The 22,451-nt window shown below is 41.7% G+C and overlaps 2 protein-coding genes across 11 annotated transcripts in view; both read left to right on the top strand.

Moving 5' to 3' along the window:
- LOC119483762 (microtubule-associated protein 2-like) overlaps positions 1–10,292 on the top strand; it is a 61,892-nt gene extending 51,600 nt beyond the window's left edge. For 4 of the 5 annotated variants that reach the window (XM_037762203.1, XM_037762199.1, XM_037762198.1 and 1 more), the window contains 6 exons: positions 33–83; positions 1,593–1,903; positions 6,161–6,253; positions 7,260–7,341; positions 8,412–8,524; positions 8,615–10,292. In XM_037762203.1, the coding sequence (XP_037618131.1) occupies positions 33–83; positions 1,593–1,903; positions 6,161–6,253; positions 7,260–7,341; positions 8,412–8,524; positions 8,615–8,824 (860 nt within the window). In that variant the 3' untranslated portion in view covers positions 8,825–10,292. The remainder of the gene's footprint in view (positions 1–32; positions 84–1,592; positions 1,904–6,160; positions 6,254–7,259; positions 7,342–8,411; positions 8,525–8,614) is intronic. The other variant, XM_037762200.1, reaches the window with a different exon arrangement.
- A 377-nt stretch (positions 10,293–10,669) lies between these two features.
- Positions 10,670–22,451, top strand: part of LOC119483756 (protein unc-80 homolog) — a 46,891-nt gene continuing 35,109 nt past the window's right edge. For all 6 annotated transcript variants that reach the window (XM_037762171.1, XM_037762168.1, XM_037762167.1 and 3 more), the window contains exons 1-11: positions 10,670–12,475; positions 12,911–12,959; positions 13,308–13,464; positions 14,296–14,636; positions 15,117–15,240; positions 15,331–15,395; positions 15,670–15,812; positions 20,215–20,488; positions 20,629–20,763; positions 21,339–21,555; positions 21,988–22,125. In XM_037762171.1, the coding sequence (XP_037618099.1) occupies positions 12,042–12,475; positions 12,911–12,959; positions 13,308–13,464; positions 14,296–14,636; positions 15,117–15,240; positions 15,331–15,395; positions 15,670–15,812; positions 20,215–20,488; positions 20,629–20,763; positions 21,339–21,555; positions 21,988–22,125 (2,077 nt within the window). In that variant the 5' untranslated portion in view covers positions 10,670–12,041. The remainder of the gene's footprint in view (positions 12,476–12,910; positions 12,960–13,307; positions 13,465–14,295; positions 14,637–15,116; positions 15,241–15,330; positions 15,396–15,669; positions 15,813–20,214; positions 20,489–20,628; positions 20,764–21,338; positions 21,556–21,987; positions 22,126–22,451) is intronic.

Genomic DNA, 22,451 nt, shown 5'->3' with positions numbered 1-22,451 from the left:
CCTGTCCTTTTTTTGCCTCTCCCCTCTCAAAGCGATCCAGTCCAGAGCGGACACCAGGTCTGGAAGAGCCCCTGGTATGGCAGGTAGACCACCTATTAGCTCCTGTTAGACCCATCACACCCTCTTCATCGACATATTACATCTGTTTATTACACGGCTTTGTTGAATACTCAATTCTGATTGGACAGTCACAGCATTCTACGGTCTGTTATTTCTTTATAGTAGACCGTTGCTATGTATAACAGACCGTTGCTATGGGCTGATGTCGGACTCTGGCGGACCATTTTTGTGTCCAATTATTGATTTCTTAAGTAAGAAGCCGTGTAATAAGCGAGAATAATGTACAGCTAGATGGTCATTATTGTGAAATAAACCCCTTCAGGGCGATGGGAGACCCCTCCGCTTCGGTCGGATCGCCCTCTCAGGGTTTATTTCACAACAATGACCCGCTTGCTGTAAATTATCCCTTACATGTTCTATATAGAATCGAGCATCATCCATCGACAAATCAGTCATTCATTCATCTTGGTCACAAGTTACTCTGAAGAGTGTCGTGCAGGTTTCAAAAAGTCTTTAAGTTGCTCTATACGTTAAGTGTTGTAATCCGAGTTTCTCTGTGATTTATTGACATCGCCGGGACGGCCGCGGTGCTTCTCCTGCATGTTAATTGTCAATGTCAATTTTCGCGACGAATAGAATAACGAAAAGCATTGCACTCAGTGTGCAAGGGTTCTTGCGTACATTTTTTTTTTATTGAAATTAAATGAATAATAATAAAATTATATAATTTAGCGGATTAAAAAAGTTCACACAAAAAATACGGACTTGGTGTGCAAAGATCTTCAGCTGTCGCCATGTTGAGAGCTGTGCGAGTAATGCTCCCAAGCTCGCATTTAGCACCTTTAAAATGATATATTATTCAAGTCTTCTTACAGTGCATCCCCCTCTTAATACATAACAGGGTTGCAATATGCAAAGCCTGATTTGCTGTATCTGCCTAAACATTCATTTTCTGCACATTTACAGTTAAAAGATCTTCATCTTCCAATCAGAAAGAAGGAGAATTTGCAAGCTTGTTTATTTAATTTCGTTCCCAAATTTCTCAAAATGTGTTAAATCTGGCGTTGTCACACCTGCAGTGACCTTATCAGAGGAACAGGTGGGATCCATAACAACAGGTTGCTACCTCTTCTTCTTAATCAGGATGTTGTCGACTATAATCCTGTTGGTCCTGCACCGGTATCCCGGCAACAAGCCGCCAGCGTTAAATGAACTCAGCTGCCTGTGTGTGCTATCACAACTTCCTTGTCAAACATTCTTGTTTGACCTTGGTTGTTTGTTTTGTGGGAACTGAGCAAATTTGGCAGGAACAACAGGGCAGTGTTGACAGTGTTGTTTCCTTATCATCATCATCAGAACCAGATGAAGGATCATACACTCCCGTCCATCTGTTGCTCCAATGTTTTTGTCTCTATTTTTTTGTCTTTGTCTTTCCCATCTGTCCCTCTCCAGGAAGGTTTTTCATATCTCTGTTCGTCCCTCTTTCTTCTTTTTCGTCATTCTAATCCAGAGATATCTCTTCTTCTCTCAAGGTTCAGAGTCTGCGCGTTCCCGATCAGTCCGCAGCGGCGCCTCCACCCCCGGCTCCACCGCCGTCACGCCCGGCAGCCCACCCACCTACTCCTGCCGCACCCCCGGCTCCCGCACGCCCGGCAGCCACACGCCCAAGTCCTTCAGCGTCCTCCAGGAGAAGAAGGTGGCGGTGATCCGAACCCCGCCCAAGTCGCCGTCCTCCGTCCAGCGGCAGCTGAAGGTCCTCAACCAGCCCCTGCCTGACCTGAAGAATGTAAAGTCTAAGATCGGGTCCACGTCCAACCTCAATTACATGCCGAAAGGCGGACAGGTAACCGGCCGTGTACACACACATGATTCCTCTGTCACAGGAAATCTTTACAGCACACAGAAAGAGACACATTTATTGCATTATACAAAATAGTCTATTTACAGCAGATAGAAAGAAGAATTACATACATTTTTATTATTATTTAATACAGGCAAAAAACACATAAACACAACAATTTTTACAGTTGTAAATTAGGGCTGTCAAAGTTAATGCAAATTCGCTTTAACGCCACTAATTTCTTTAATGTAACTTGCGCTTTTTAGGTTGTAGCGGGCTCAGTTTGAAAGCTAGAGTGAAGATACTGGTATCATATGAAACCAAGGAATCCATCAGTACCAACCATGTCATACTAGCTTGTCATGAAGGAGGCTAAATAACGCTCCAAACTTACGCTAAACTTTGGCGAGGAAAAACTGGCATGCCCATTTTCAAAGGGGTCCCTTGACCTCTGACCTTAAGATATGTGAATGAAAACGGGTTCTATGGGTACCCACGAGTCTCCCCTTTACAGACATGCCCACTTTATGATAATCACATGCAGTTTTGGGGCAAGTCATAGTCAAGTCAGCACACTGACACACTGACAGCTGCTGTTGCCTGTTGGGCTGCAGTTTACCATGTTATGATTTGAGCATATTTTTTATGCTAAATGCAGTACCTGTGAGGGTTACTGGACAATATCTGTCGTTGTTTTGTGTTGTTAATTGATTTCCAATAATAAATATATACATACATTTGCATAAAGCAGCATATTTGCCCACTCCCATGTTGATAAGAGTATTAAATACTGGACAAATCTCTCTTTAAGTTACATTTTCAACAGATAAATGTGCAATTAATTTGTCATTAAATATTTTAATCGATTGACAGCCCTAGTATAAATGTAAAATACATATTGAGTCGGCTTAGACAAACATAACGCATTTACTTGTTTCTGCCACATGGGGGCAGTAAAGGACAAAGTTATATTGTACACCTTAAAATATATAAGCTCACTATTTACTGCAAGACTAATAACTTTATTACATTCATACTATAAGTTAATAGGAGTTCATATTTATTAATTTGTAAATAACACTATTCATACACACAAGATGCAATACAATGTGATGTTAAAAGATTAAATAATACACATAAAAGACAGATTCAAGAAATAGGAACATTAAAAACAAAGCAAAAGGGATTATTTATGTATTTGACCATTCATTTTTACTCATTATTAGAAATTACAATTCTCCTGTGTCTTTATCTGTTGTTGTAGCTGGATATTTGATTTGTAGTTCCACTGTAAAGTGTCAGAATATAGAGATATTTGTAACAACCTTCTTCTTCTCTGTCTCTCTCTGAGTTGTATAAATATTGTAAAATATCTCCTTTCACATCTTCACTATCACTCACTGCCTCTAAACGCCTGCCGTCACTTCCCCTGACTGTCCCCTGACTGTCTGCCGTCCTCTCCGTCACCGGCTGCCTCCGGCTGACTTTCCCTTTGTCTTCTTTCTCCTCACCTCTCTCGAATGTCTCCACCAGCTTCAGCTCTTTAGTCTCAGGAGCAGATTCAAAACAGCTTTTCTCTTAAGAAGCTTCCTTTCCTTGCCTCCGAGGAGCAGTCAACCTGCAGAATCATTCCCCCCGGGGGGGATCTGCTTTCGTCATCGCTGTGCAGGAGTTTCCCTCCGGCTCTGTGTATTAATAATTGCAAGCGGACGTAATTACTTATTGAGAAGTTGCATTCAAGGACACAGAATGAAAATATATCACCTCGCATCACTTTTGTGAGGAGAATTTTGTGATAAAAAATTTAAATAGAGGTGCAAGATTCAAACCCTCTTCACCTCAGAATATTATCACGTACACACTCACTGTTTTCCTCTAATAATAATGATTTAATACCCTTTTATACCCTGGATAAAAATGACAAAACGCATGCTCCTCTCATTTTCGTTCATGTGGTGTAACAGATGTGTGTTCCACTTATAGACTGCACATTTTTAATCACATAACCACGGCAACAGACAGTCTTAATGTTCCCGGAGCGTTGCAGAGGTGAGACTTTTCATTAACCCCGGTGATGTATGGAGGAGGAGGAAGAGTAGGAGGAGGAGAAAGTGAGTTCTTCTTCCCTCTTTGAGGAGAATTGTGACATAGGGCAGAAATTTTTAATGAAGCCGGTGACGCACGGCTTGGATGAGCAGCAAAGTGGAGCACAGTGTGTGATAAACTGGTTTCACAGTGTTGATGTTTGACTCTTTTAAAAAAATAAGTAGAAAAAGAAAGAGATTTCATACCTTAAAATAACTTTTTATGACATATTTATAATAATATATGTCTTAATGTCATTTTATTTTGACATTTAAAGACCTTTTTTTTCAAAACAAAATGTTGCATGTGCACGAACATGCTGTAAAGTATGAAAATGAGACCGTAGCCTCGGTGTTTTGGCAATATTTTGTCGTAATTTGGGGTGATTTTTCTCCGCTACCTTAACACTGAGATATAAATAATTAAATAAAGCTGTTGCATAATGCATACGGGCTGCCACATTGTCAGTATTGAATAATCTGATGAATATTTATGAATAATTTTTTCATAAAATGGCAGAAAAAGAGTGAAAAATACCCATCAGTCACATTGACATACTCATATTAGTTTAGTTTATTACATTTATTTGTATCAGCTAGGGCTGGGCATTATATCTATATTATGTTAATATCATGATATGAGACTCAATATATCATCTCAGATTTTGGATATTATAAAATAATATCGCATAAATGTTGTCTTTTCCTGGTATTAAAGGCTGCGTCACAGTAAAGTGATAATTTTCAGAATTTACCAGCCTGCTCTAGCTGTTCTGTTATTTGCCTTTACCCACTTAGTCATTATTACCACATTACTGATGATTATTTATCAAAAATAAAATTAAAAAAGATGAAGAAAACCAGCAACATTTCAGTATTTTTTTGCTTAAAAAATGATGGATAATTGATCACCAAAATAGACGAATTGTTTTAGCTCCAGTATAATAGATTTTAATATATATATATTCTTTAGTTTGTCTAGATTGTCATTTAGTGCAGGGGGGTTGTCATTGGTTGACCTTGCAGCTATCTGGCTGAAACAGCTATGAAAAATAAGAAAAAACAAACAGAAGTGGATGGTAGGAGCAGTGTGTGTGTGTGTGTGTGTGTGTGTGTCCATATTTGTGTGTAAGAGGAGGAGCTGTCAAGAGAATCCAGGTCAGGTCAGAGACGACCGCAGACGGAAGCTTGCTGTCAGGGCTCTAGTGTGTTCTCCCTGAAACCTCTTCCTCCTTTCTGTTCTCCCGCTCCTCCCTGTGTTCACCTTGGGCTCTTTGAACAACGGAGTAGACGTTCTTTATTTTATGAAACAACACGGAATGGCGCACAAGGCAGAAATACTGTCATTAGTTGTATTAAACACCAATTGAGGATCGACTAAGTTATATATATATATATATTATATATATATATCTTTATCTCTCGCATGTAAAGACACACGGTTCCCTCACCCCACACTTGACTTACCTAAACGAGGCACATATAGTGTTTTCTTTCTTTAAAATTTGTGTTTTAGGTTCAAATTTCACACAAGAAACTGGACTTCAGTCATGTTCAGTCAAAGTGCCGCTCCAAGGATAATCTGAGGCACGCGCCCAAAGGAGGCAATGTACGTACAACCCTTTCTCTTTTCTCTCTCTTTTTCTTCCTTTCTCTTTTTGCGCTCTCTCACGCTACTTTTATGTGTTCGTCCGTCTACACATCTGTTTGGGTGCCATTGGCTTGTTGCAGTCAAGCCAAAGAAGGGTTTATATCCAAAATGTCTTTGTCAACCAAGAAGTAAAGTTCCCAACTTCCCAAGTGATATTTTTTGCTTGTATTTCGTGCCATCCATGTATTTATTGTCTTGTGTAGTATAGTGGATGTTGCACTTGGGAATTAAACTCTTTCAAATGTGCTCCAGGCCGCTGTAACAAGTTCAAGACTCGATGGATTACAGCGCTAAAAGTGCAGCTCCTGCTCTCTGATAAATGCCTTTATCCCTGCCTAAAAACTCCATCAATAAAAAGGCTCCAGTGAAGTCAGTGCTGACAGGCTGATAGGTTGTGGATTTAAAATTGAGACACTTTTACGGGATTATTTTGGGCAGGAAAGGGGAGAAATTTTAAGCTGCCCCCATCCAGTTTGCCCTCAATGTTTGCCGTTTGTATAAAAAAAGTCACCCTGTCATTCCCAGGTCATGATCCCAAGTGTTAAACTGGACTTTAGCCACGTTCAGGCTAAATGTGGCTCCCTGGACAAAATCCAGCACGCGGCAGGCGGCGGAAACGTGAGTGACTCTGCAGAAAAACACATATACATTTAGGCATGAACGTGTTTGTGAATTATTTTCATCTGTGCCAACTGTGTTTTGTGCCTCTGAATTTAATTTTCTACCAGCATTTGCACCAAAAATATCATATTTAAAGGTCCCATATTGTAAAAAGAGAGATTTCCATGTCTTTTTTAATTATAAAGCAGGTTTAAGTGCTATATAAATACTGTGAAGATATCGAAACGCTAAATCCACGGAGAAAAACCCCCACTTCTGTGACTTTGTGATGTCACAACTGTACAACATTTCCAAGTTTTAAACGTAAACATTCCAAATGGGTCCCAGTTTATTTCCTGTTGCAGTTTATGTGAATGACATCAGCTGACAGGAAGTAAACATAGACCCAAGCTGTTGCCTAGCAATGCAATTCCGTTAAAATGTGCTAAAACGGAGCGTTTCAGACAGAGGGTGAATACAGGCATATTCAGGTAGACCGTATGAGGAAAATATTGAGTTTTTTAACCTTACAGTATGTAAACATGTTCTAGTAGAAGCCTAAAATACAAGTATGAACCTGAAAATGAGCATGATATGGGACCTTTAATATTTGCCCTAGTCACACGACATACAGTATCTCTGCATAGTGTATCACATCTTAATGTAAACAGTCCTTTACAGCATGCACGGTTGTCTGTATATCTTTTTAACAGTGTGTGTACTCACACTAATTGGACAATAAAGTTTAATTGAAGCACCTGCTCCCTGTAGCGTCACATAGTGCCCGTGTTGTGTGTCTGTTTGATGTTTGTGCCGTCGCCGCTCGCTTTCATGTTAACCTCTCTCCAGGGAACCCACATCGGCATCTCTTGATTGACTTAATCATACATTTTATTTTCATTCCTCGCTGCATTTCATGTCTGTTACTTTCTGTAGCTTCCAACTCTCCAAAGCATATCGGGTTTTTGTTCAACTTTTCCAGGTGAACATATGTTAATATGTGCTTTGTGCTGCTGCCCCACAGATCCAAATCCAGACCAAGAAGGTCGACTTGAGCCACATCCAGGCCAAATGTAACTCCATGTCCAACATCCGCCACAGACCAGGTACGGCACTGTTTTAGCTTTGATTAAAGGAGGGTCCTTATGGAATGAAATACTTGAAAACAAATTAAAAAGTCTGCTTTTAATTGACCCTATATGTATACCCAATATTTAATATAATATATATTAATATTTTCATATAACAAGATTGTCTTTATCTTGCCTTATAGTGCGACATATGACTGAATTTCGACATCAAAGTGAGATTAACAAAATTGGTTATTAAAGTTCTTGTTTTGTATTTATTAAGAGTTTGGTGTCAGGTATTGCAGAAAAGTGGAATGTACTTCATTGCTTTAAGCATCAGTTTGATTTTTTAAAATGTGATTGTGCATATTTTTGCCATATTGTTGAAATAGGAAAATATTTAATATCATGATGATTTCAACCATGTTGCCCAGCCCTATGTGATACTCTATGTATCAAGATGGTAAATAGATAAAACTATTGTTTTTGTTGTTGTTTTCCGGAAATATTTTTATTGCTGGAGCTGTAAGTACAAATAAAGTATCCAAAAGTAACAAATATATATTTATTTGAAAATAAAAATACCGTGTTAGTAGGTTTATGGGTTGTCATAGGCAAAAGCATTAGACAAGGAAACAGAAAATAATAGAATAAAATAAATTAGAATATAATAATAGATAAATAAATGCATTTTAAATAAATAAAAAATAAATACAATAAAAAACATTTAAAATAAAATAAATAAAAAGTAAATAAGAAAATAAATTAAAATTAAAAAAATTAAATGTCATGTCTCAGTCTCATTTGCTCATAGTAGGTTTACATCAATTAAGTCACACAGGCAAGAGCATTAAACAATGAAAATTTATAAAATACACGTAAAAAGTAGGCAAACCAGCCAAAACCGCACATCTCTCATCAACATGTGATCTCTACAGGTGTGACAGGTTTGCAAAATCAGAAAGGAAATGCTGCCATTTTGAGTAATGTCGTGCTACAGTGTGCACACTCAGATTCTTTGCCCTGAGTGTAGCTCAGGAGAAGCCTGCAGGCGAGTGATGCCCCGTGGGTCTGATGCTCTTCTTGTCTTTCTGTCCTGTTCCCAGGAGGAGGTCATGTGCGCATTGAGAATGTGAAGCTGGACTTTAAAGACAAGGCCCACGCCAAGGTCGGCTCTCTGGGCAACACCAGCCACACTCCTGGAGGGGGGAACGTTATGGTAAAAAGAAGCAGTATCCTGTCACTGACAGTTTCTGTAGAAACAAAGAAATCACCCTTGACCTTAACCCTTTTTTTCTCGCCCCGCCAGATCGAGAGCCACAAGCTGACCTTCCGGGATACAGCCAAAGCTCGGGTGGACCACGGCGCAGAAATCGTCATCACCCACTCCCCCGGGGTCGAGACGGGAGGCACGTCCCCTCGCCTGTCCTCCTCCGGCAGCATCAACGTCCTGGAGTCGCCCCAGCTCGCCACGCTGGCCCAGGATGTCACCGCCGCCCTCGCCAAGCAGGGCTTATGAGCGTGCTTCGTATAGCCTCACGACACCATTCCTCCTCTTCCCATCATTCACCCATAAGCATCCAGTGTTCTCCCGAGGTCCTTTACTGCAACACGACCCCCCCAAACACTTGACCCCACAGTAGTTGATTGACTGTCTCGTCCATCAACGACCCTTCCAGTCCTTCCGGTGGGATTTTAAAAAACTGAATTCTAAGATTATTCTTCATTCACGCCCAGTCAGTCTTTATTTCTCATTCATTTTCAAATATGGACTTTTCTGTTTTGTTCTAGATCGGCTGAATGCTGAAGGTTTCAGTGTTTGTCTAAGAAGGCGTTGACGGTTTTGCGATTGTACCGTGATTTTATTAGCGTGATCACATTCCACTTGTACGCGGGATAAACGGTAACTCATGCATAATGTTCATTCAGAATTTATATGGTACTGAATGCGAGGAATAGCTACTAGACGCTAGTCTTAAAGATACAACTGTGTGAGAGACGTAACTTACAGAAACATGGCTTGAGAATGGCTGACGAGCATGTCTGCTAAAATGTGACATGACATTTTTGTTTGTTCGTTGGTTATGATTTCCTGATATGTGCTGATGAATCGTGTCATGTATTCTTTTTATATATATGTCACTGTAGTGGAAGTTGTTACAGTTTTGTATGTTCCCTGTGGCTGCACTGGCTTATTAGCACTTAAATGTGGATAACCACTGCAGTTATGTCGAGTCAAGCGCTTAAAGGCTAGCTTTCCAATAGATTTTTCTTTTCTTTTTTTCTTATTTGCAAACCAATGGGCTGCTCTTTTTGTTTGGTTTTACATTAGCGCTGTGATTTTATTAGGCTACGACAATGCTGTTATGCTGGCATGGCAATTAAATAATAAATAAATTAGATCTATTTGGAGCTTAAACTTTTCAGCGTGAGTGTAAATGACCGGGATGCATTCTAGTGTCTCCTCAGATCCCTAAACGGCTCCTGTGATCTTTCTCCTTTTGCAAAGACGATGTATTTGAATGGGCAAAGTTTCAAAAGTGGAAAAGTATGAAGCTTTATATGAAAACATTCCATTAAAAGAGCAGCTACCTGGCCCTTTTTGTGTGATCGAACCAGTAACATTAAAGGGAAATGAAAGCAGAAATGAAGAATGGGAGTAACCCTCAACTTGCAACTGTTAAAATTCATTTAAAAAAAAAAAAAAAAAAAGAATAAAAATAAAACTGTTCTAGCATATTCTCTGCTCACTGTTGTGAAACTCCTCTGCCCTCCTTTTCCTCCTCCCCCGGTGTCAGTTACCCCTCCAGTGTTTTTCTGTGCTTCCTATATCCTTGCCTCCCTCCTCTCCCCAGCACCCTCTTTGCCTGTGTAAGTGTATTTAAAAGACCATGTAGATGTGTGCACACTTTCCGATGTTTGAGACGTACTGATGACAAATGCTCCTACAGGATGATGACAACAGAAATAAAGAAAATAAAAACAGATTCACTCTAGTTTCTCGTATAAATTCTCCAAAAATATTGTGATCAATTTATCTCCAGCATGCATTTTTTTTAATCCAGTACAGAGAAATACAAAAGTGTAAATTGTTAAATCTGTATAAATTATGTCTCTTTAGATTTTATTTGACCACTTTTATTGTGAAAAACATGTTTTTGTGTACATGAATTCAAGTGTAAATTTGATTTGATTTATTTTTATTATTATGAATATTTTTCTGCATTTACATAGTGAGAATGATGTAATAATGTGCTTTCCTGTTTTATGTTAATTGTTATTTACATGCAGCAGCGCCCCCTTGCGTCACGCTTTTCGACGTCAGTATTGAGGATTGACGTAACAGCTGCGTCATTAGGTGGCGTACACGGCCCAGCTTGAAGCTGGCTAGGTTTCGCCGCAGTTTTGTTTGTTTTTACGTGGTGTTCGTACTTTAATTAAGTGAACAAGAGACAACGTGTTTTGTTTGTGAGCTTTGGAGGAACTGGTAGGCGGATTTTGTTACCTTTGGACCGTGCCAGTCTAGCTGTTTTACTCCTGTTCCTATTCGTGCTAAACTAAGCTAAGCTAAGTTAGCTGACTGCTGGTCGCTAGGTAGCGTAAACCGACACAGTTGATGAAGATAGTTAACGATGCAACTCTACTTTTGGGGAAATATTTAAATCAAAATGTTTACATAATATGATCAACTTATAGAATATGATTAATTTCTACTACCAAGTAATATATAAAGTAGCTAATCATCATAATATATAGACCGTTTCAACGGAATGGCTTTGCTAGGCAACAGCTTGGGTCCATGTTTACTTCCTGTCACTGCAAGAGGAAATGAACTGGGACACATTTACAACTGTGAATTGGTCCATAAGGCCTGTAGCAATATTTATTATAAGGTGGCATTCTGCTTAGGGATTATTTACTTTATTTTTAAGTAAATTTTTGCTGGCACTACATTTGTGATTTTGCTTTGTAATGCAATAATTTAGGGTGGTAATTTAGTGTAATCTGACCCTTGTAAAAAAAAAATGATGCATTTAATTTATAGAGGAAGCGCTCCTTAACTACACAATCATCATCCGATTAAAGCAAGAAGCAACTTTTAAGATGCTTTAAACAAGTTATATGTATACTGCTATTATGATATGATCACTTACAAGATACAGTTATTCATTGCTCAATTGGGAAACACAGTGCAATCCCAAGAGTATTGTAATCCGACCATTGTATCTGTTTGTACACACAGATCAATAGCCATGGGGTGACCCTGAGCATGTGTGTGATGGAGGGTTTGGTATTGGCCAGTTCAGAATGAGGCTGCTGCTTAAAATCTTTTTAATTACAAATATATACAATTTCCTTGAGAAAGTCATTCTTTGTACATTAGAAAAATACTAAAACTGCACAGTAACAATGAATGGCATTGACCTTGCATATTGTGTTTCTCTTATGACAGCCTTTTCCAAGGCTGTACACATTTGTATCCCCAGTGTGCCACTTTTAGCTCAGTGAAGGATCCGAAAGCGTGTTTCCAACACTGGTAGTGTCGTTGTTAATGCTGTCTTTTTATAGCCAACCACCTTGTCCACCTGGACAACCTGTTGCTATTCAATTGGAGGATTAATCCTCCCATGTGAATGCACCAACCGGGTTGCAGTTCACCGTGTGTTTAAGTCGGTGTCATTTCCTATAATGATGCATAAAAAGAAGAGGGTTGAGAAGGAAAACATCTGGCCCAGATGCACACTGCGTCTTTAAGCTCCCACGCTGATAAATTAGCACCGCCGATCAACTGTCGCTGTCCGGCGAGGGAGGTGCTGAAATCAGAGCGCTCTCCTCCACCACCACCACCACCACCCTCCACCCCCATCTCTCTCTCTCTCCTCTCCCTCTCTCTCTCTCTCTCTCTCTCTCTCTCTCTCTCTCTCTATTGCCGCCGACAGGACCGACACTTGCAGCCATTTTACGCAGGACGAACCCAATCATGTCGTGAGGGAAGCTCGCTGGTTGGTCACCTGGGCAGAGCCAGCAGCCGCCGCGCGTCCCGGTGGTCGCACACAGGCTTGGCAGGTCCGGCCAAAATGGTGAAGAGGAAAAGCCTGGACGACAACGAGCCGGAGTGCGGGAAAGGAATACCGTTCCCCATCCAGACCTTCCTATGGAGGCAAACCAGGTTAGTGTGTGTGCTTCAGGGGGAACAGGTGTTTTGCCATAGAATAAGGAGGATCAAGGATTTGACATCAGCCACATCAGACACATTTCTATCCAGATAAGCCTTATTATAATTCAACCCGTGAATAGATGCCACAGTGTGTCAGCTCACTGGTTTCATTGAAATGTTTTAAATGGAGGGGAGGTTGGCTGCCTGTTTTTTGCAAGGTGTTAACTGTGAATGGATGCATGGATTGCTGTGATGTCACACCTGTAAAGCAAATATAGAAAGTGGGCCAAAGAAAATAAATAATCTGTGGATGAGCTGCAGTGAAATGACATTGCCATGTGCAGCGTATTTTGTTAGGAATACAATTTGACATTGGAGATTTAATTGTGTAACCTACATTTATAATTTTTTTTAGTCTTATATAAGCATGTGTTTTGTGTTTTTCAGTGCATTTCTGCGTCCAAAGTTGGGAAAACAGTATGAAGCATCTTGTGTGGTAAGTTATTTCATAATGCCATGTGCGTGGTGAGGGAGAATAATCGCTCTGTTCACAGTAATCTGTTTTTACCTTAATGCACCTGCAAATCAAGTGGGCTCTTGATTTTACATTTAGCAAATTAGTTTTTCCCCTTGCTTCCTCCTATTACCCAGGAGCCAGACCTTTGGAAACTCATATCCATAATGACGCTTCTCCAGATCCCTTTAGATCTAAACAGAGCTGCCACTGTCTCTCCCACAGGCATTGCCTTGCTTGGGGCCATGTGGGGCATTTAGATAGTCAAAGAAAGAGGCTTTAGTCCCTGGCTGATGTCTCTTTTCTCCTTTTCTCTGGCTGCCTCCCCAGTCCTTTGAGCGGGTGCTGGTGGAGAATAAGCTCCACGGGCTGTCGCCGGCCCTGTCAGAGGCCATCCAGAGCATCTCCCGCTGGGAGCTCGTCCAGGCAGCACTGCCTCATGTACTCCACTGCACCTCCATCCTGCTGTCTAACAGGAACAGGCTGGGTGAGGACACACAACACACATATTACCACCGCTTCAGGCATTGAGTTGACAGCCTTATCCAGGCTCTCCTGATTCAACAAAACACAAAACGGATGTTCACAGGGCAGTTACAGAACAGCCTGACTTAACAGCACGTCACAGGTCTGGATTATCAGAGACAAAGAACATAATAATTAACATTTTTATTCAAATAAAATCTTTTATTTTTCTGGACCATGTCAGCACCTGAAAGACAATTTAGTGAATTAACATTTAGTGACTATTTAAATCACCCAAATGTATAGACGAGATTAATAAATTAACAATATATTTAATTTTGTAAAAATTAACACTAGTGCTGCGACTAAAGATTATCTCATTACTGATGAATCTTCCCACCGTTTGGTCTATAAAATGTCAAAAAATAATAAAAAAGTGACACCAGACAATTTCCTAAAGCCCAAGGTGATGTCTTCATATTGCTTGTGTTGTCAGCCCAACAACCTAAAACCAAAATATATTCAGTTTACAAGCACAGAAGACAAAGAAAAGCAGCAATTCATCACCTTTAAAAAGCTTAAACTTGGTAATATTTGGCATTTTTGCTTGATAATATATATAAAATATTATTTCTGTTGGATCATGGTGAAAATCCTGGTTCTTCACAACATCAGCAAAAAATATAACAATGCATTTTAACATTATTCAATTGGATTTGATATTTTTTTTAGTGCTAAAAAAAATCACCAGAAGTTATAAAGTACCATATACACTAAAACCCACCCACACAAACACAAGAGAGTCCCATTCATCCCCTCACACCCTGACCTCTGACCTCTGACCCACCAACAGGCCATCAAGACAAGCTGGGCGTGGCCGAGACCAAGCTGCTCCACACGCTGCACTGGATGCTGCTGGACGCTGCCCAGGAGTGCAACCACGAGCCCAGCCTGGGCCACGGCTGGTCCGGGGGCAGCAGCAGCAGCGCCTTCCTCCAGCCGGTGGGCAACCAGGGGTCGTCCCCGGGGGCTCCCGGCTCCTGCTCCGGCTCTGCCCTAGGGGGGTCGGGGCCCCAGCACAGCGGCTCCCTCCTGGAGGAGGATGAGCACGCTCGTACCAAGCTGTTCCACAAGAGTATGGCCACAGTGGAGCTGTTTGTGTTCCTGTTTGCTCCGCTTATTCATCGGATAAAGGTCGGTACCTGGGGATACAAATGCGTACAGCCTTGGAATAGACTGTAATAAGAGAAATACAATATGCAGGGTCAATACCATTCATTGTTACTGTGCAGTTTTAGTATTTTCTAATGTACAAAGAATGACTTTCTCAGGGAAATTGTATATATTTGTAATTTTTGTAAGATTTTAAGCAGCAGCCTCATTCTAAACTGGTCAATACCAAACCCTCCAACACACACATGCTCAGGGTCACCCTATGGCTATTGATCTGTGTGTACAAACAGATACAAGGGTCAGATTACAATACTCTTGGGATTGCACTGTTTCCCAATTGAGCAATGAATAACTGTATCTTGTAAGTGATCGTATCATAATAGCAGTATATATATGACTTGTTTAATATATCTTAAAAGTTGCTTCTTGCTTTGATTGGATGATGATTGTATAGTTAAAGAGCGCTTCCTCTATAAATTAAATGCATCACTTTTTTTTAAGGAGTCGGACCTGACCTTCCGATTGGCCAGCGGTTTGGTAATATGGCAGCCAATGTGGGAGCACCGCCAGCCTGACATCCCAGCCTTTACTTCACTCATTAAACCCGTCAGAAACATTGTGACAGGTGAGAACAAACATCCTTCCTCACAGCCCTTTAAAGACATAAATCTATTTTTGTTTGTTCCTAATTAAGACATGTAATCTGTCTCAACAGCAAAGAGGAACTCCCCAGTCAACAACCAGTGCAGCCCCTGTGGATCTGGCAACCCGGGTCCCATGGTGAGTGAGCGTTTTAAGCTCAGATCGTGTCTGATTTTGCGTCCCATGTTGATTGAATGTGTTCATGCAAGAGTCTTCTTCCCCTCCCCCTTTCAACGTCCCCCAGAGGCTGCCTGCTAATATTCATTAGCACCAGCCATCCGGGAGCATTAGCGTGGTTAGCCAGGGTCACGACAGAAACCTCCCTCCAACCCCAAGCCCTTTAATTATCTGCCTTTCTGCCTGTTTATCCACTCATCTACAGTATCTGTCCATCTCCCCCTCCCTCCCGCAGGGCTTCCAGGTGGTTTGCGAGGCCGCACAATCAGACTCCTCCTCCCCCGTGGCTGGAGAGCGGAGCTGTCGTCGTGGTAACTCGGTCGAGAAAGGTGGCCCTTCCCAACAACCCCCACCAGTGAAAGGCCCTTCCAAGAAAAAGTGAGCACCGTTAATCAATTTAACCTCAATAAGCAATGAGATGGGAAGCATTTGGTCATGTGTGCACCATTGATCTCAGAGGGCTTTACAATCTGTACAGAGTAGGACACCACCTGTCTGGACAGTAGATTCAGATAAAAGGGGCAAACCTCAGCGCGAGCAACAGGAGGGAACAACACTACACAATACTAGGAATACAGAAAAACAGTAACTACCGAGAGTAGCAGGGCTGAAAGCAGAGCTACACAATTATTAATGATTGAGGAAGAATACAATGAAAACTCAATCAAAAGTATATCATTCCCAAAGAGTACAGACACAGTAATGCATGAAATATATCAAGTATATAAAAATATCTCGAATATATAAAAAAATAGGGCAGTCAAAGTTAACGCAATAACAACGCATTAAAGCAACTTGTGATTTTTAGGTTTCAGTGGGCTCAGTTTTAAAGCTAGAGTGAAGATACTGGTATCATATGAAGTTGGAAAACCTAAAGAATCCATTGGTACCAACCATGTCATACTAGCTTATCGCAAAGGAGGCTAAATAACGCTCCAAACTTGCACTACATTTTGGCGAGGAAAAACTGTCATGGCCATTTTTAAAAGGGTCCCTTGACCTCTGACCTCAAGATATGTGAATGGAAATGGGTTCTATGGGTACCCACGAGTCTCCCCTTTACAGACATGCCCACTTTATGATAATCACATGCAGTTTGGGGCAAGTCATAGTCAAGTCAGCACACTGACACACTGACAGCTGTTGTCACCTGTTGGGCTGCAGTTTGCCATGTTATGATTTGAGCAGATTTTTTATGCTAAATGCAGTACCTGTGAGGGTTTCTGGATAATATTTATCATTGTTTTGTGTTGTTAATTGATTTCCAGTAATAAATACATACATACATTTGCATAAAGCGTATTTGGCCACTCCCATGTTGATAAGAGTATTAAATACTTGACAAACCTCCCTTTAAGGTAAATTTTGAACAGATAAAAAATGTGCAATTAATCACAATAAATTATGGACAATCATGCGATTAATCGTGATCAAATATTTGAATCGATTGACAGCCAAAATAAAAATCCAAAATAATTGTAATTCGCATGGAAATATTTTTGGGATTATTCCGTACTTTTTACATTACGTTTTGGTTACTCTGTTGCTGTTTGAGAATAAGCCCCCGCAGTTTGTACAGAAGAGGACAAGACCTGGTTTTTGTGCGCTATTTATATACACAGATGTGAGACACATAGAGGTTTATCTTATGCAACATGAACGGTGAAATCATGCAGTGAAACCAGCTTAATAATTAGATTCGTAATGATCATTATAGGATTTCACTGCTTTCAGAAAAGCTTCCATACATTAATAATATGTCCGTGATGTACCCAAGGAGCCAGTTGTGGGTTGAAGCAGTGCAGTGACCCGCGCTGACACAGAGCTGGTGCCATCGTCTTGTTGATGGCAAAACATTTAGCCCTGCGGCGGCGTCTGTCGCACACACTGCACCGCACAGCACAGCTCGCTCCAGAGCTAGCGAATATGAATAGCTCCTCCCTTCCCCTGTGTAATGCGTCGCTCCAAGCGGCACTGTCTCCTCAGTCAGCACACAGCCCTCGTCTTGCTTGAGCATTAGCAGACCCATCTGACGTTTGTCCGCTCAACCTGGGTAATTATGCTGAAGTAATGTGCTACATGTCTAATGCTGGCAGTGTCCCTGGCCTGGCATGACAAGGCCTGGCTTCATTCGGTCTGCCCACGGCCAGTCTGCCAGACTAAGGCTCAATCTGTGCTCGCTTTGGCGCAGACAAGGCACGGTTGACCGGTTTGGCTTGCAAAAGTTTTGCAAAATCATGCAAAAAAAAAAAATTCCATTAATTACATCATAGCTCTTATAGCTACATCAAGTTTGTGGTTCATGATTGCTGGTTTGAATTCAGTGAAACTGCATGAATCTGATGCACTGTTTGACCAGAAACACCAAATAGTCTGTACAGAGAGTCCCCACTTTGCATTCTGCACATGCTATGTGGGTGTTTTCTGTTTTTGAGTCTATCATGTCATCATCCTGAATCACCCAACCAGTGGGCTGAGAGAGAGTGATGTGGGAGACGACGGCGTAGAGAGGTTGATAATCCATCCATTGCTCATCTCAACTCGTTCCGACAACCAAGCAAGTCACTCCAATGCTTCTTGTGATCACTCTGACAGCCAGCAACTGACTGCAAATCAAAATAAACCCTCACCCCTCCCTCCCCCAAGCTAGTTATATCCTCATACACTCAAACACCAAAAAGGTTTTTTGAGCAGTCACATGGTAACGCAGGAAGGGAGAGATTTATCCCTATTGTTTCGCAGCACACACTCAACAAAGACAGATTAATTGCTTTCTCTAAGTGTTGGCGGTGGAAAATTTAAGCCGATGTGTGGGAAACGCTGCATAGGACGAGAGCGAGGTTAGGGGAGGAAAGTGAGTTGAATGTAAATTAGACGTACAGCAAGAGAGAGTTTAGACATTTGAGGGGATTTGAAAGTATTAGGAATCTATTTCACGCTTTCAAGCTGTTGGATTCCTGCTGTATGGATCAAAGGAGTGGGGCTGTGCAGTTGGCACACATCAGCAGATTTCAATCCAAGGATCTAATCAAAATGAATCTTTTCTTTTTCTACGTCATCTCAGTCATAGTTTATATTTATATCCTCTTGAACCTCTTGTACACACACCTCTGCGCTGTGCCGCCCAGATAAAATCGTTTCCGCCATCAGGTCCTGTGATTAATGCAGCTTACTCATCCGCCGCCGCATCGCGCTCCGCTCAGAGCACTGCTGATGCTGAGGCAGTTTCCATGGCAACCGCTGGCTGCTGCATCTCTAAACCACCGCATGGAGTCGGGGGCCGGGCCCGCTGCCTCTCGGAGGGCCTGGGGCGGCTGTCGTCACCCGGTCTCCGTGGCAACCTGACACAACAGCAGCAGGCAGGAGTGCGCGTATGTGCGTCGGCTAGACAGTGAAACATGATACAGCCTCCCTCCGCTGTCCGCTCTCAAAGTGATTCATGTAGCTATCGACCATCTCTTCCTGCTCCATTTATTACAACGGCAAAGATTAAATGCCTTCCTCTGTCCCTCTCTCCCTATCTCATGGTATATCAATATGTTTCTCCACAATGTGAGGACCTCTATACGCTCCGCAGCTCACCAACCGTTGACCTTCATTCGGGCTTATTTATAGTGGACTCACGTAGGCTTAGGCTCCCTCTCTCCTCGCCGCTCTCCCAATGATGCTAGAGGGGGGCTCTGCCCTTGTTTACCATCCTCCTTTAATGCATTATTAATGAGGCAGTGTGGCAGGAGTTGATGACAGGCTAATATAAAAGGAAAGGCTGTGACATAGTGTAATTGTTGTGTGTTTAGTGAGTTGTGTGACAGTACTGGAAAGGCTAAAGATGCATGCAAAATGCTCAAATATGTGTTGCACTTTGGCATTTTTTTCATGATCCCTCTCGATTAGGCAGTTGTCAGATTTCTATAAAGTCGCTGTCACTTCACTACCTCTTCATTTTTAATGTGAGGCTACCATAATTTGGGATGTCAGTGGTACTAAAAATGTCCAAGGACAATAAAAAAAAGTAATAACCTTAATGGATTCTGTTCGCCCAGTGTTTTTCTTTTTTTTCAATTTCCATTTGGGATGTTTGGCAGTACAGTTCCCATCATGCTTTTGGTGAGGCAAACAAGAAGTGTCTCATGGAGTTATTGACTTAGCTGCCGATACCGAAACTTATCACATGCATGTTAAAAAAAACAGGACAATTTTTAAAGGCAAATAACACAAACATGTTTTTTAATTATTGTAAATTGAATGTGTAAACTTCAAAAAAATGAATAAACAAAGTGCAAACATTTATTTCTTGAGAATAATTAATGTTTTAAAACCTTTTTAGTGCAAATAACTACACTCAACCATCACTCACAGCTGTGAAATAGCTCCAAACATTCTCTTCTTTCTTCAGCCATCATGTGTCTGTCGGAGTAACTAGTTTGGGTGCGCGCCGCTGGGCGTGCACGATGTGTTTGTTGTTTGAATGCACACAACATCACAACAGCAGTGAGAAGTAAACAGATCATTGTTACAGACAGTTCTACTCTTTGATCAAATACAAATGGGTGTAGAAGAGACAAACTGACTCCTTTTGTGTATTGATCCTATTGACGCCAGAATCGATCTTCAAAATGAGACGTAGGTATTAGGTAGTATCGATATTTACAGATCGATCCGCCAACCCTTAGTACACGTATGGCGTTTCTGTGTTCCTTTTTGACTGTCAGTAAAGAAGGGGTGGCGTTTTTCATACAAACCCAGTAAAAGCAACCTTGTCTCTTCCCTCTTCTCCAAGGACATCAGCCCCCACCGGCCTGCCAACCTCCCTGGCCCAGCGAGCGCGTTACGCCACTTACTTTGACGTGGCGGTGTTGCGCTGCCTGCTGCAGCCACACTGGACGGAGGAGGGCGTGCACTGGGCCCTGATGTTCTACCTGCAACGCCTGAGGCAGATCCTGGAGGAGAGACCGGAACGCACACCGGAGCCTTTGATCACGCCTCTGCCGCGCCCACGCAGCAGCTCCATGGTGGCTGCCACGCCTTCGCTGGTCAACACCCACAAGACTCAGGTAACGGCAGGAAGAGGTCTTTATATAAATGTTCTCTTTTTGTCTGTTTGTGGTGTAAGTGACAACTTTTAATGTAGTTCTTCAGACGTTCACGCTGCCCTGACCATGACATCATCTGTATCCTCTGCTGTGTTTTGCAGGATATGAGTCTGAAATGCAATGAAGAGGGAAAATCTCTCAGCACGGAGACGTTTACGAAGGTTTCTCTGACCAGCCTCCGTCGACAGGCTGTCCCTGACCTAGCCTCCGACCTGGGCATGAACATTTTCAAGAAGGTCAGAGCCAGAGGTCCATTAGATAACATGCTAATTTTCTCTTTAGCAGATTTAAATCAGATAAGCTATATGTTGTCAAGTATTTAATACTCTTATGCAAATGTATGTATATGTTTATTATTGGAAATCAATTAACAACACAGAACAATGACAAATATTGTCCAGAAACCCTCATAAGTACTGCATTTACCATAAAATCACATGCTCAAATCATAACATGGCAAACTCAAGCCCGACAGGCAACAACAGCTGTCAGTTTGTCAGCGTGCTGGCTTAAAAACATAAAGTGGGCATGTCTGTAAAAGGGACACTCCTGGGTGTTATATTATTTTAGTTTAATAATGCCAGTATTTTCACTCTAGCTTTAAAACTGAGCCAGCTACAACCTCCAAAAGATAAAAAATTAAAGAAATTAGTGGCATTAAAATGAATTTGCAATAACGCGTTATTATTGCATTAACTTTGAGAGACCTAGCTGAAGGCAAAAAAAATAACAAAAGATAGACGTGCAACAGTATGCAGGACTGAAAGGATTGTGGTTCTTACTAGGAAGCCATTCTCGTGTCTTGTTTCAGTTTAAGAACCGGCGTGATGACCGCGAGAGAAAAGGCTCCATCCCCTTCCATCACACGGGTAAGAAGCGTCAGCGGCGTATGGGGGTTCCTTTCCTCCTCCACGAGGACCACCTGGACGTCTCGCCTACCCGCAGCACCTTCTCCTTCGGAAGCTTCTCCGGCCTGGGCGATGATCGGCGGGCTCTGGACCGCGGGGGCTGGCAGGCCACCATCATGGGTAGGCGGTTCATAATGAGAATAGATTACATGTCACCAGCTCGCAGTCTTGCTTCCTCTCCCCTGAGCTCCCATTTGGTGAGTCAGAGGATTCAGTCTGGATCTGGCTGTCAGATAGTGAATTAGGTCAGTTCATTAACATTTCTTATTAGCGCTCTTTCTCTGAGAAGTGTGATTAAAATTCGCTCAAGGCACAAAGACACTATCCAGAGTAAGTGACTTTTTAAAGCCTTCTTTCCTTGAACCCACTGCCCCGTTTCCCCATACTGTTATATATCCACTTAGCTTAGCTGCTGCATCAAATTAACTCCATTACCAGGATGACATTTTCTAAAAAATGCCTGGTAGATGCAGGAAAAATCAGCTGGCATTTTTTCTATGCGTGTGTTTGATTCAACCTGATGTATCTGTCTGTATCTGCCTCACTTTCCAGGCAGATTCACACGGAGGGGCTCAGACACAGCTGCAGACGCCGACAGCCTGAGCGCCAAACACTCTCATTCCCACCACTCGCTGCTCAGAGACATGCCCGACCACTCCAACAGCCACAGCGATAACACCGTCAAAGAGGGTAAGGAGCAGGCAGAGCTGTGGTTAGTTGATCTTAAGACGAGATAAAGCCACATTTCTAAATAATACAGCACTTAAAGGAGTTTCTTAAACACTATACTGACCTGCCAACTTAAGTAAACCATAAAAAAAACAGAAATTAGATGAGCTCCTATAGAGTGTTATATTAATACCAGACATACACTTTTTATGAAAATATAACAAGGTAAATAAACTACAAAGTGCTGTAAGGTGAAAACTATCATATTGCTATCCATCAGCTACAATAAACGCCAGATGCTGCTGGCTCCACTGAGACCTGCAGAGCAGAAATAGGACAGTATTATA

The sequence above is a fragment of the Sebastes umbrosus genome, chromosome 24 (assembly GCF_015220745.1).
Source record: "Sebastes umbrosus isolate fSebUmb1 chromosome 24, fSebUmb1.pri, whole genome shotgun sequence".
NCBI lineage: Eukaryota > Metazoa > Chordata > Actinopteri > Perciformes > Sebastidae > Sebastes > Sebastes umbrosus.
The sequence above is the reverse complement of the archived record's forward strand: the minus strand, read 5'-3'. Positions and strand labels throughout refer to the sequence as shown.